The following is a 13044-nucleotide window of genomic DNA, read 5'->3' on the forward strand; positions in this document are numbered from 1 at the left end:
GAAAATGAGAACAGAAGAGAAAAGATGCAATTAATATATTTATTATTATAACTTTCCCTCCTGACAGTTTTTCTTTGTCCTGGACTGCTAAAAGGAGTGTACCAGAGTGAACACTTGTTTGAATCTGACCACCAGTCTGGGGCATGGTGCAAAGACCCTCTACAGGCTTCCGACAAGATTTACTATATGCCCTGGACCCCCTACAGAACAGATACCCTGACAGAGTACTCATCCAAAGACGACTTCATTGCTGGAAGGCCAACGACTACCTATAAGCTCCCTCACAGAGTGGACGGCACCGGATTTGTGGTGTACGATGGTGCCCTGTTCTTCAATAAGGAGCGTACCAGGAACATAGTAAAGTTTGATTTGAGGACTAGGATAAAAAGCGGAGAGGCGATCATAGCAAATGCCAATTACCATGACACCTCCCCATACCGATGGGGTGGCAAGTCTGACATAGACTTGGCAGTGGATGAAAATGGATTATGGGTAATCTATGCAACAGAACAGAACAATGGCAAAATTGTTATTAGCCAGTTGAACCCTTACACCCTAAGGATTGAGGGCACGTGGGACACTGCATATGACAAAAGGTCAGCTTCGAATGCATTCATGATTTGTGGGATTTTGTATGTGGTCAAATCTGTATATGAGGACGATGACAATGAGGCCACAGGTAATAAGATTGACTACATTTACAACACCGACCAAAGCAAGGATAGCCTGGTGGACGTACCCTTTCCGAATTCCTACCAGTACATAGCAGCTGTGGATTACAACCCCAGGGACAATCTGCTTTATGTGTGGAATAACTACCATGTTGTGAAATACTCTTTGGACTTCGGGCCTCTGGATAGTAGATCAGGTAAGTTTGATTTTTGGTAATTTTTTAAGGAAAGCTACTTTTTCTTTTTCTCCTCAATAAGATGACTTAAGTTTTTATTCAGTTTCCTATGCCATTTTCTGACCTGGGTATCTAAAAGAAAATATTCGTTGTCTTTTCATTTTAGAAAGGTTGGTTGCAGTTATTTCCTCTCCAAGAAAGTGGTTTTATGAGAAAGCGACTCTGTCCTTTGCATATAGTTTGTCTCATAACTCTTCCTGCTTCTTCAAAATATATTTATTTGCTATATCCCAGTCGCCTCTTTGTATAATGCAGTCTATAAAGCATCTGCTAAGATTGCATGCTGTCTTTTCACATTAGTTGTGGAATGTTCTCCAGTTTTTTAGCTAGAACATATGGGAAGGTTAGCTCAACAAGATGCTACTGGAGCTGGGTACCAACAACTTTACCCCACAAAGAGGATCACATAAGACTAAGGTTTAGGGAAGTATGGATGGCTTGAAAGTGCATGTGACTCAGCAAATCTACTCAATAACTCATAAGTACAATAATTCGCATATTTGAATAAATGAAAATAATTCAAAACACGGTAATGATTAAGTCTGAAATGATCTTTAATTTCAGTTATTTGAATATTTTTCCATTCTGGAACACACTATTAACTTTTAATATTATGTAAAGAGGACTATAAAGATCTTTAATGCTTTTTAAAAATGTTTTATTATTGTTATATATTTTTTTTGATGGGCATGGTGAAAAATAAAAGCAAAGGATGGAAAAAAGGATGGTTAAGGTACTGAGACAGCCAGCATAGGTAGGAATAGCTGCACAATCCGAGGTAAATAAGGCAATTATAAAATCTAGCAGATGTCTGTGTCTTAGTATTTGTGATAGCAGGTTAAACAACACTGCCTTGAAAACCTTGGGGCTAATAATAAATAATACATAGTCCAGCACCACTTTCTTTTTATTTATTACAACAAATGGTGCCCAACAAATTTAAGTATCACACCCTTTAAATCATACTTTATCATGGTTTGATGGGAGAAATAAGCTCCCAGCAAAACAACCCAAACTTGAAATCTACAAACTCCCAGGTCAAATACTGTCCCCTTAAGAGAGACTCTTAAACAGGCCCATAAGTCAAAGAAGGCCTACTGTGGCAGAGGACAAAGGGGATAAACTCAGCAAAACTGGCCACTTCCCAGGATACACAAACATTGCTGCTTACTGCTGCCTGCTGGCAAGTTGGAGAGGTAAAACGGAGGCCTACAGACCTCTAGACACAGCCTGAAACTGCATCTTGAAAAACAAACAAACAAACACCGCGGCAGAGGATGTTTGGATCCCTGTTGGCTTTATTTTGGTTGTCATAGTCATGGATCTGGTTTCGAAGTGTTTAATGGTGATGGCTCTTCTCCGAAAATGGGGAGAAAGCCAGGGGATGCGATGCCAAGTGTCAGACTATAGAAAGGACACCCTTCCAGATAAAAACTAGACTAACAGAGGGTGGAATTCCAAGCTCTCCTGCTGAAAGGTGCTTCTCAGCTCCTTCTGGGAAGGGCCCAGTGATTTACTATAGCATCAACTAAGTTCCAAAAAAATGATGAACTGGGCTTTGTGTGTTACAGCCTAAATGGGCACAACTGGCCCAAAATTTAAAATTTTCTTGTTTCCTTGCTTGATTTTCCTTCAAAGGCTCTGAGTTACAATGATACGAATTTGAGATAAAATATTTGAACAAGATGTTGACAGCACACGCCTTTAATCCCCAAACAAAGGAGACAAAAGAAGGCCGATCCCAGAGTTCCCTATCAACCTAATTTACATATTAAAAGCCAGTTTATGCCTGTAATCTCAGTGCTTAGGGGGCTGAGACAGGCAGACAATCTTGCCAACAGTTCAAGGCCAGGCTTAGAAATGTGCTCCAGGCCAGCCTAGGCCACAATATGAGACCTTATCTCAAAAGTAAATTAAAAACAAAACAAAACAGTAACAGTTCAACATGGTAACATACCACAATAATTTTGTCCAAGAAAACATAAGCTGGAAAATATTGATATGTGTCTGAATTTTGGTAGTAATATATAATTCAAAATAAATTATATCATTAAGAGTTTCATTGTTGCCTGTCCATGGTAGCACTTGCCTTTAATTCCAGAACTCCAGAGGGAGAGAAAGGTGGATCGCCATAGGACTGTGGCAAGCCTGGTTTACAAAAATGAGTTCCAGGACAGGCAAAGCTACATAGAGAAACCCTGTCTTGAGAAAGTAAAAAATAAAATAAAATTAAATTAAATTAAATTAAAAAGAGTTTAATTGTTACCATTTCTAATTTTCTGAATTATGTAGCTTACTCTTGTGAGCATGCCATTCTACTCTGTAATTTACCCCATTGGGCATATGTATTCATACAGAAACAGGTTAATTATGTCCAATAAGTATGCCTCACCCACCTTTTTATTCTGTGTCTGCTCATTATTTCCTTTCAGACATTAATATAATATATTGTGTATATAGAAAGAAGGCTCAATAGACTTTTGTTGAATAGACAAATGAATAATGGCTTTCTTCCTCTTCCTCAAAAAAACCTGACAAATTTGGTATCATTTTGTCTAATTTTTAAGAAGCTCAATCAGAGTGATATTATGTCTTTCCACATTTAGCAGTGCTGATATTTTGTTGAAGTAACTTTTCTACAAAAGTTACTTCAGCCCCTCCAGTAACAAGTTGTAGCAATTTTTCAAAGAATGAATGGTAACTCTCCTAGACGACATAGACAGCTGTGGTATGCACTTCTCAAGGGAGGACCTAAACCCTCAGTGATGTAGAGAATTGTCTGAAGTCCATGTCTCACAGCTGTGGGCTTCCTAAATGAAAACTTGGGATTTTTCTGTAATAACACTGTTTATGGATAATATGAAGTCTTTTTTTTTTATTCTACACAGGCATAAAGTAATTTATAGTAAAACAAACAAACAAATAACCTCCCCCCACACACACACTGAAGTATACCATGCTTCAAGTATACCATAGTTCAAGAATAAACACACCTCACATTTCGCTGAGCTAAGAAAGATTTTATTTTATTTTATTTTTTGACCTCTCTTTGTAGCCCTGGACCAGGATGACCTTGAACTCAAAGATCTGCCTACCTCTGCTTCCAGAGAGCTGGGATTAAATGTGTGTGCCACCACTGTCCAGCTAAGCTAAAATATCTAATCTTATTTTTTATCTGGAATAAGCCTAAAACTCATTAGAATTGCTACTTTGAATTTAATAAAGTAACACAGTTCTTCATCTAGACTTTATAAATTACCCTTTAAGAAGAATATTGTACTTTTGGTTTATGCATTTACACACTTGCCAAAAATATGTCTATTATGCACCCCAAAGCATATGTATTTAATTTCTCATATATAAGAGTATATGTATACATGTATACATATATAAATATAAATATACATATATAGAATGAGGAATAATGTTAATTGTTTACATAAGAAAAATTATACTACTCATTTAAATTTTTTGTTTTTTATGAAAGTTAAAATATGGAATATCTTGCTGACAAATATTAGTTCCTTATTCATTAAGATGCTGTTATTGCAGTGAAAATGTTAAGAAATTACAAATTTCATTTTAACTGAATTCTTTTCTAAAAAGAGATTTAGTTTTTATTGTTTTGAATGATCACACTTAAAAACTTTTTCCATTTTTCAAACAGTGGGGTTTCACCTGCATTGAATTTGTCAACATAATCACCAAAAAAGTACAATTTGCATGCATGGATGCTCAAATTAAAAAGCTAGTACTTTGGCATTGGACCTACTGCAATTTAGAAGTGTAGAGAATAACTGCAGAAGTAAATTTTATGCATGGTATGTGTGGATATGAGAATTTCAATTAGCATTAATAGAAGCTGTTCATCTTCTTCCACAGAAACAGCTTTAGCTGGGTGTTTTTCAGAGTAAGTTACACTGGCATTTTTCGGATTTTTCAAAGCAGCTGCCGTAGTGAATTCTTACTGCCATTTTGTTATGGGTCTGCTTATGTCTGTATACAGAGACTTCAGCTTAAAAGAAATATTTTATGGCCAAAAATGTAGAAAGGAAGGAAGAAAGGAAGAAAGGAAGGAAGGAAGGAAGGAAGGAAGGAAGGAAGGAAGGAAGGAGAGAGGAGGAAGAGGAAAAGGAGAATAGAGGAATGAAGAATGTAGAACAAAGTGTATTTGTCATTTGCTGGTATTCAGCTGAGTCATTTTTCTCTGATTTAAGTTCTGTTCTGTTAAAAAAAAAATAGGACCCAAACGTTCATGTACAGAGTTATGTTTGTTTTACTTCTGCTGTGTGTAACTATTCTGTACTCTTTGGGAAAATAAAATCTCTTTGACAGCTGAATGGATATATATGTATATGTATATGTATATATACACATGTATATATGTATGTATAACTATATATATGTATATATAGTTATATATAGATCCATCCATACATATACTACATATATGTATATATAATTATATATAGTTATAGTTATAGATACACATAGAGATATATAGATATATAGCCTTAGCTATGCTCACCTTATAAGAAACATCTGCCTTTGAACATGAACATGAGAGCTTAAGGCCCTGCGTTTGGATTCTACACTGGTTCCTTGGCTGAATGTGCAGTTTTAGTCTTGGCTTTGACAACTATGGAATAGGAAAAATCATGCCCATCATACAACATTGTTAAACTTTAATTAGGTAATATGGTTACTAGAGACATTAGTAAGCTTAACCTAATGGCCACATGCTGTTGTGCCCGAACCGCGACACCCCAAAAGACCACCACCAGGAGCCGACTCCGTTGTAAACCACATGAGGATCTTTTTATTACAAATTACAAACTGAAGCTTAGTCCCACACCCCCACTGGCCGAAGTGGTGAGAGCTGAGAGCCCCATGCTCAGGTTAGTTGGGTGATTTAAAGATTCTGGTCCCTCCCCAGCATGCCCAAGGCAGGGGAGATTCCTGCCTGGCAAGCATCTATTGGTCAAAATGCTACATTTTGAATTGATTGGCTATAGAAAGGTCCTCAAACCATTAATGATCTGGTGTCCCTCCCTAGGGGGAATGGGCCAGTTTCCTAGCAACTGTATCTCTAGTGGGTGGGGAAAGAATGCAGTAAGGCAGTCCTTCCCCTCAGGGCATTCCTGGACTTCTCCATCCACCTAGTTCAGGCCTTAAATATCAATAATAGCTGCTGATTTTTAATCTTTTGGTCTCTCAATGCCAGTTATTATTCATGTTTTATAACTGAGAGATGCAAATTCTTGTAGCTGATACTACACTTTTTAAAGATCTTTCTTGAGGGTGGGCACGTAATGATAATATAATAATAATAACAATATAATCTTTTTAAATAGATCTTTCTTTGTGTTAAGTTTTTCTCTAAATCAAACACCATTGAGAGTTTTGCTGAATTAAAATAGCATAGACAGCTGGGATACAAAGTTAATAAACTGTAATTAATATAAAAAATAAAAATTAAAAAAAATCAAATATAAAAACAGCATAGACTTCAACTCTAAAACTTATATCTGTTCTTCCACTATGAAATCACGTTTTTGTTGTGTTTATTATATGCAACACTTTTAGGAGTAGTAGAAAGGCCATCTTTGCTCCTCAGAACTATTCTAAGAAGTGGTTTTGAAGCAATTTAATTCTAACTGCTTACTCATCTCCTGGCAGCAAATTAATTCCTAAGAGTTCAAATCAGCTCAGAGTGTGAAGAGGCTTTCACTTTGGTTCACTTTCATGACGATATTTGCTTTCTTTTCCAAAAAAGAACGTGTGTGAAACAGATTGCTTTCAACAACATGTACGTAAAGAAATTAATTTAATTCATTCACATTAAATCTTAATTCAGATGTTCTTTTTAGACTGTAAGTAACATTCCTTTTGGGAAGCTATTCAGGACTTATTCTTCTTAGAAAAGCTTAGAAGTTTAATGTTTGTTTCTTATTTTCCCCAGAAAACATTAGTTTCAGAACGTTAACCTCTCATCATTTATTAGGCATTTATCAAATACAAAATTGTCACTCTTCATATGGTTTTCAGCATGAAATTACTGTGAAAATAAATAGAAACTTACACTGATGATACAATTTCATATTCACATTTAGCATTCAGTTATAATCTGAAAATAATTTTCTTAAAAATGTTAATAATATGATATGCTTTACATTAAGGAACTCGGTGTGGAGAATCCCCAAATAAACCTCTTTTTGGAGGGATGCTAATAAGACTTGGATTCACGAGATATGTCTGTTGACAGTGTTTAGTCATTTTTCTCTGCAGCCTTTTTTGACTGCCTGATAAACAATAAGCATCTCACAATAATTTGTGCTGAATGATTTCCGAAACACATGCGTGAATGACATTTTCTAGACTTGCTTTTTAGGGTTGCTGACAGATGAAAATGTTATTCCTGTGCTCCCTGGGTGGTTGCCTCAGTGTTTGCCTAGACCATTTATTGCCTGGCACTTTTTTTTTTATAATTTTTATTTCTTATATTAATCACAAGTTATTTACTTTGTATCCCAGCTGTAGCCCCCTCCCTCATTCCCTCCCAATCCCACCATCCCTCCCTCATCTCCTCCCTGCCCCTTTCCAAGTCCACTGATAGGGGAAGGACCTCCTCCCCTTCCATCTAACCCTAGGTTACCAGGTCTCTTCAGGACTGACTGCAAAAGACTGCTTCTCCCTGTGAGGGGAGGGGGGGAGTGGGGGAGGAGGGGACGTGAAGAGCCAGCCATTGAGTTCATGTTAGAAATAGTCTCTGTTCGCCTTACTAGGGTACCCACTTGGATACTGAGCTACCATGGGCTATATCCGAGCAGGAGTTCTAGATTATTTCCTACATGATCCTTGGTTGGAGAAACAGTCTCATAAAAGACCCCTGTGCCCTGATATATTTGGTCCTTGCTCCTGTCTTCTCCAGGTCTTACTAACTTCCCCTTCTTTCATATGATTCCCTGTACTCTGCTGAAGGTTCGGTTATGAGTCTTAATATCTGCTTTGATACACTGCTAGGTAGAGTCTTTCAAAGGTCCTCTGGGGTAGGTTCCTGTCCTGTTACTTGTTTTCTCCTACATCCAATGTCCATCCCATTTGTCTTTCTAAGTGAGGGCTGATCATCTTACCCTAGGTCCTCTTTCTTGTTTATCTTCTTTAGGTGCCTGGCAGTTTTATGATGTTTGGCCATCTTCCCCATTCCCACCTCCTCATCTTCATCCTGTGTTGTCAGTTTTCTTGGTCCAAAAAAAGTTTAGGGTCAGGAGAGGTGGAAAGGTGCCTCCAAGGTTTGATTCCAGTGCTCACATGACCACTAACAACTATCTGTAATTTCATTTCTAAGGGATCAGACACCTTCTCTAGCCTCTGTGGGTGCCAAATATATATGTGCTATAAAGACATACATGCAGGCAAAATACCTAGTATTTATACACCTAGTAAATACATAAATAATTTTAAAAGAAGTTTAACATGTGTTAAAGAGACATGCTAAAGCACATTAACACCTAATATACATTTTTGTGTAAGCAATTAAGAGAAAGTAAAGTCAGTGGTTTTATAATATGGAAAAAAGTGGCCAGCTGTTCAAAGAATTTTTCTTTTTATTATGAACAAATTTCCAGTTCACAAGTTCCAAGGATTCCTTCAACTTAAAGAAAATAAAAATTGTCTCATGTTTTGAATGGGATGGTGGTTGTCCTCTACTGAAAATGTGCTTTGTGTTCAAACAAGAGACTCATTGTTGATTAACCAGGAAAAGAAACACTTATTAACAGCCACTGAAAAGTTTAAAGTAGGTGTGAAGGGCCTGTTTGTTTGGGCATGGCAGAGCGTCAGATCTATAGCTCTGAAATTTACCTAGAATGGAAGATCTATAACTATTTTATAGAATTTCCTTCAAAATGTATTTTAACTACGTCTACATCCTATCATATCAAACCAATGTGCGGCACACATTCATAATCACCTCACTTTCCTATATTTCGTAATTACCTCGCTTTCCTATATTTCCACCTTTTGCATTAACTATTTTCTAGGAACACTTGGTTATTAATAGATGATGTGGTGACCCTCATATGAGAATCATATTTCTGAAACAATACATGATGTCCTGATAGACCTATCATTGGGCAACCAGTTGTGTCACTGACTTTTGGTCACTGTTCTCGCTGTCTCTTTCTCCCAGCTGCTTTTCCTGCCAATCTGCTTTGTGCTAAAATCAATACTTATTACTGAAATGGCGTAAAGGCTAAGATATTTCCTTGGCCTCTCACAGTTTGCTTCTTATTCATATAAAAATCTAAGAATCAGTCTGGAGATATGGCTCAGTGTTTAAGAACACTGTCTGCTCTTCCAGAGGTCCTGAGTTCAATTTCCATAAACCACATGATGGCTCACAACCATCTATAGTGAGATCTGATGCTCTCTTCTGTCCTGCTGGTGTACATGCAGATAGAGTACTTATATACATAAAATAAATAAATCTCATTTATGGGGCTGGAGAGCTGGCTCAGAGGTTGAGAGCATTGGCTGTTCTTCCAAAGGTCCTGAGTTCAATTCCCAGCAACCACATGTTGGCTCATAACCATCTAAAATGACATCTGTTGCCCTCCTCTGGCATGCAGTTTTACATGCAGACAGAACATCTTTTACATAATAAATAAATCTGTTTAAAAAGAAAAGTCTAGGGATCCCTTTTCAAACTTACAAATATTTCCCAGCATTTTCCACAGAGGCAAAGTCAAGTTGGTTCTACAAGTAGGCAGAGAAGCCTGGCATCACAACTTCCTAAACTTATTATGTCTAAGATTAAAAAAAAAAAAAAAAAAAAAAAAGAGGCTATTTGTTCAGCATGAGTGGGAAATACATGAGACAGTAAGTACTAATGAAAGAATGCTGAGGACAGGCACTACAGGCCTGAGGTGTCCTTCTTCCCAAATACAATCCACATTTTCTCAGAAGGCCATTAAGATTATGTAAACGAACAGTTCTTCTACATGCTTGAAGAGAGCGGGTTCTAACACAACAACACACAGCCCATGCACAACAGTTGAACAATGCAGATTAGGTGAACCTTCTGTCCTCATAATATGCTAATTAGTGCATTTCTGTTTTCTGCAAAAGCTCTGGCAATGTCGTGATGAATAAGAACTTTAAACACACATGACACCTCGTTAAAATGTAATTTTCACATCATATATCTGAGCCCTTTACTTTGACAGCTGAGTAATGTGAGTGCTGGGCAGAGAATCCTGAGCATTTTGAGACTGCCACATGTTTGTTAGGTAGCTGAATCTGCTTGGCGAACGGCTTCCTTCTATGTGGTGCGCAGGAAATCATCCTCCGGCTGCAGGCTATGGTCACTTTGCAGTTCTGCTTGAGACACCATACTGTCTCCAAAGTTTGGTCCACTTCCATCCTTGTTGCTGAGTGAAACTTGCGAAAAGAAAAACACCCAACAACTTGTTGCTCATCTCAGTCCCAGCTGGAGTTTTTGTTCATCAGCTGTTTCCCTGTGTGGGAGGACTCCCTCCCATTCCCAGGCTTCTTCATTCCTGGGGTGACAGCTGCTGCTGATTGACATCGCTGATGCTGTATTTTCAGGAAGCACAAGGGAAAACTTCATGGAAAATTTCTACTGCACGTCAACCGAATTCTCTCCCACGATTTTTACCTTACCTGTATTTCTCTCTCATCACTAACGGCTAAACTTCCCAGAATGACACAATCTGACTTTCAGCTTCTGAATAGAAAAATGATAGTCCTGTATAAATCAAAACTGGACCTCCTTTTGCACAGCTGAGCCCAGTGTTTCTTATGAACCTGACATCTAAATGACCTTTCTAATAGATGTGCTAGTGATTAAAAAGGGGTCACAGATGCAGTATTCCTTTTTTTTTTTTAATCCTACAAAGTGATGTCTCCAATAAATGAATACTGATTAGAAGATGGTCAAAATTATTTCTACATATAACATTCAGGGCATAGAGAGCTGACTTCTTTGTGAGTGAAGCGCTCCAGCTGTTTCTTCAGGAGCACTGCTCATTGGCATGTCCACCAGAGGGCAGGCAGGTGGAACTGAAATGGTTTTGTAGCACCTTATGAGCTGTTTGGTAACAGCAGCAAAAAATGTGGTTACTGAATATGGGGGTGAGGAGGACGTTCCTTAGAATCTTATACTCTGGCCTTACGAACACCGAAAAAGGAGACTCAGCTGCATGATGGTATTAGCTGATAAAATAGCTAAGTCCAATTTATGTACTTAATGTCTAATTTTAAACATTTGAAGTAGGGACCCAGGTACCTTAGATAAGAGCTTGCGGGCATGATTTTTTAAGTACAAATCTATGTCTTTCTCAGTAACTACTTTTCTAGTAGAAATATGAAATCTCCAATAATTTTGAAAAATTATATAACTCAAGATACGTAAGTGATAGATAAAAATCTATAATGTTATGTAGACTAGAACTTTTATCAGATCCCTCTGAAAATAAGTGGAAAGTATTTCTTTATATTTGTTTTGGAAGAATACTGTTATCTTTTCCTGTTCTTTATGCAATGGTACAAATTCACAAATACTGTGAATCTATGACCGTTGCTGACGATACAAGTCAAAATTATTTTGTACTTTTTTCTGTAAAGTGCTTCATGAGTTAAATTATTATAGCTATAAAACTAAAGTTTAAAAACAATCTTACACAGAAAAAATCTTACCAACATGTAAATGTAAGAAAACAGTTAGCTGTGTTTACCCTCCTTTGTCCGTCTGGCCAACCTGATACTCAGCTTCATCATGGTGTCTCCACCCTTGCTTTAGGAGAACGAAGACATCATGACTAAAATGCAAGGGGAAAGGAGGGCAGACATTATGTGTGTGTGTGTGTGTGTTTGTATGTATGTGTGTGTACACTAGCCATTCAGTCAAAGTGAGTAGAGAGAGAGAGCCTGTGCAAGGATATACTAAACAGAGACAAGCAAGCTTGTCTACTGTTTTAGAACAGCCACCAACCTTTGCGAACTGTGCTAGATTTGCTCTTAAAAAATACTAGAAAGTCATGAGTCCCAAGAAACTCTACTTAAAAAAAAAATGTACATGTGAAATTCAAAGATGACCGATTTGGAATCATGAAGATACTTTTATACTCACATCTCAAAAAGCTCTCCATGGCACACAGCCTGAAAGAGAATGTGACAGTGTGTTTTTGAGAGATGCATGGAACATTGTTATGGCAACTTCTTGGAAGCACTTGAAGAAGCAGATTTAATTACCAAAGGATTAGAAAGATTAGGTGGAAACTTTGAAGAGATTCTGAGCAATCTTAAGGACTTTAGAGATTTGAGTACTTAGATCGTTATTAGATTTAAATCTACTTAGCATATTATATCCATTTTCTGAATTCAGACATATTGCTAACTATACTCATGCTCATTGTCTTTAAACAAAATTGGCAATATGATGAAAATTAAAGTGAAGAAAGGAAAAAAGGAAGAGAGAAGTATGGAGGAAATAAGTGCTTTTCCTTTGATAAGCATGTGGACATTAAATCAATGAACGTTGGGCGTTTCCTTTAAAAGGAATAATGAGCTATCATGTATTTTTCATTGTTAAAATATTACTTCCCAAGGTTGATTTAACTAGCCTTCAGAGGGTAACAATATGATTAAGAGCAGCATAAGGAATGCTTACACATTTATAATTGCAATGTTAAGTATGTAAACCATTTCTGAGCAACTTAACTGTAGTTTCATAGGAAAATGAAAAACAATTTTTTCAATCTTTCAAAATTACCTACTGAGACTTCATAACCAAAGACATATTAATGAGATAAAAGAATATAAATCTCTGCTCTTAGTTATTTTTTTTATGGAAAAAGAAAAAAAGAGCCTTGGCAAGGAATCAAATACCTAAAGCCAAACAAGACTATTTAAACTTGAGTGTTATCATATTACATTTGATAAAAATGGAAAGATATTCTAATAGATGATAGGGCAAAGTATCTTAGGAGTAATAAGTTCCTTCTTTGGATTTGAATGATCAAATTAAAAATTCCAAAATATTATTGAGGAAATAAATGTGAAAGAAATGGCCTTAGTATTTTCTTGTTTGAGCTAAACATAAAATAACTATGTAG

At 36.9% G+C, this 13044-nt stretch overlaps 1 protein-coding gene across 22 annotated transcripts in view; it reads left to right on the top strand.

Moving 5' to 3' along the window:
• Adgrl3 (adhesion G protein-coupled receptor L3) overlaps positions 1-13044 on the top strand; it is a 780523-nt gene that overhangs the window by 470859 nt on the left and 296620 nt on the right. For all 22 annotated transcript variants that reach the window (XM_060380826.1, XM_060380806.1, XM_060380808.1 and 19 more), the window contains one exon: positions 68-868. In XM_060380826.1, coding sequence (XP_060236809.1) covers positions 68-868 — 801 coding nt within the window. The remainder of the gene's footprint in view (positions 1-67; positions 869-13044) is intronic.

The sequence above is a fragment of the Meriones unguiculatus genome, chromosome 3 (genome assembly GCF_030254825.1).
Source record: "Meriones unguiculatus strain TT.TT164.6M chromosome 3, Bangor_MerUng_6.1, whole genome shotgun sequence".
NCBI classification, from domain to species: Eukaryota; Metazoa; Chordata; class Mammalia; order Rodentia; family Muridae; genus Meriones; species Meriones unguiculatus.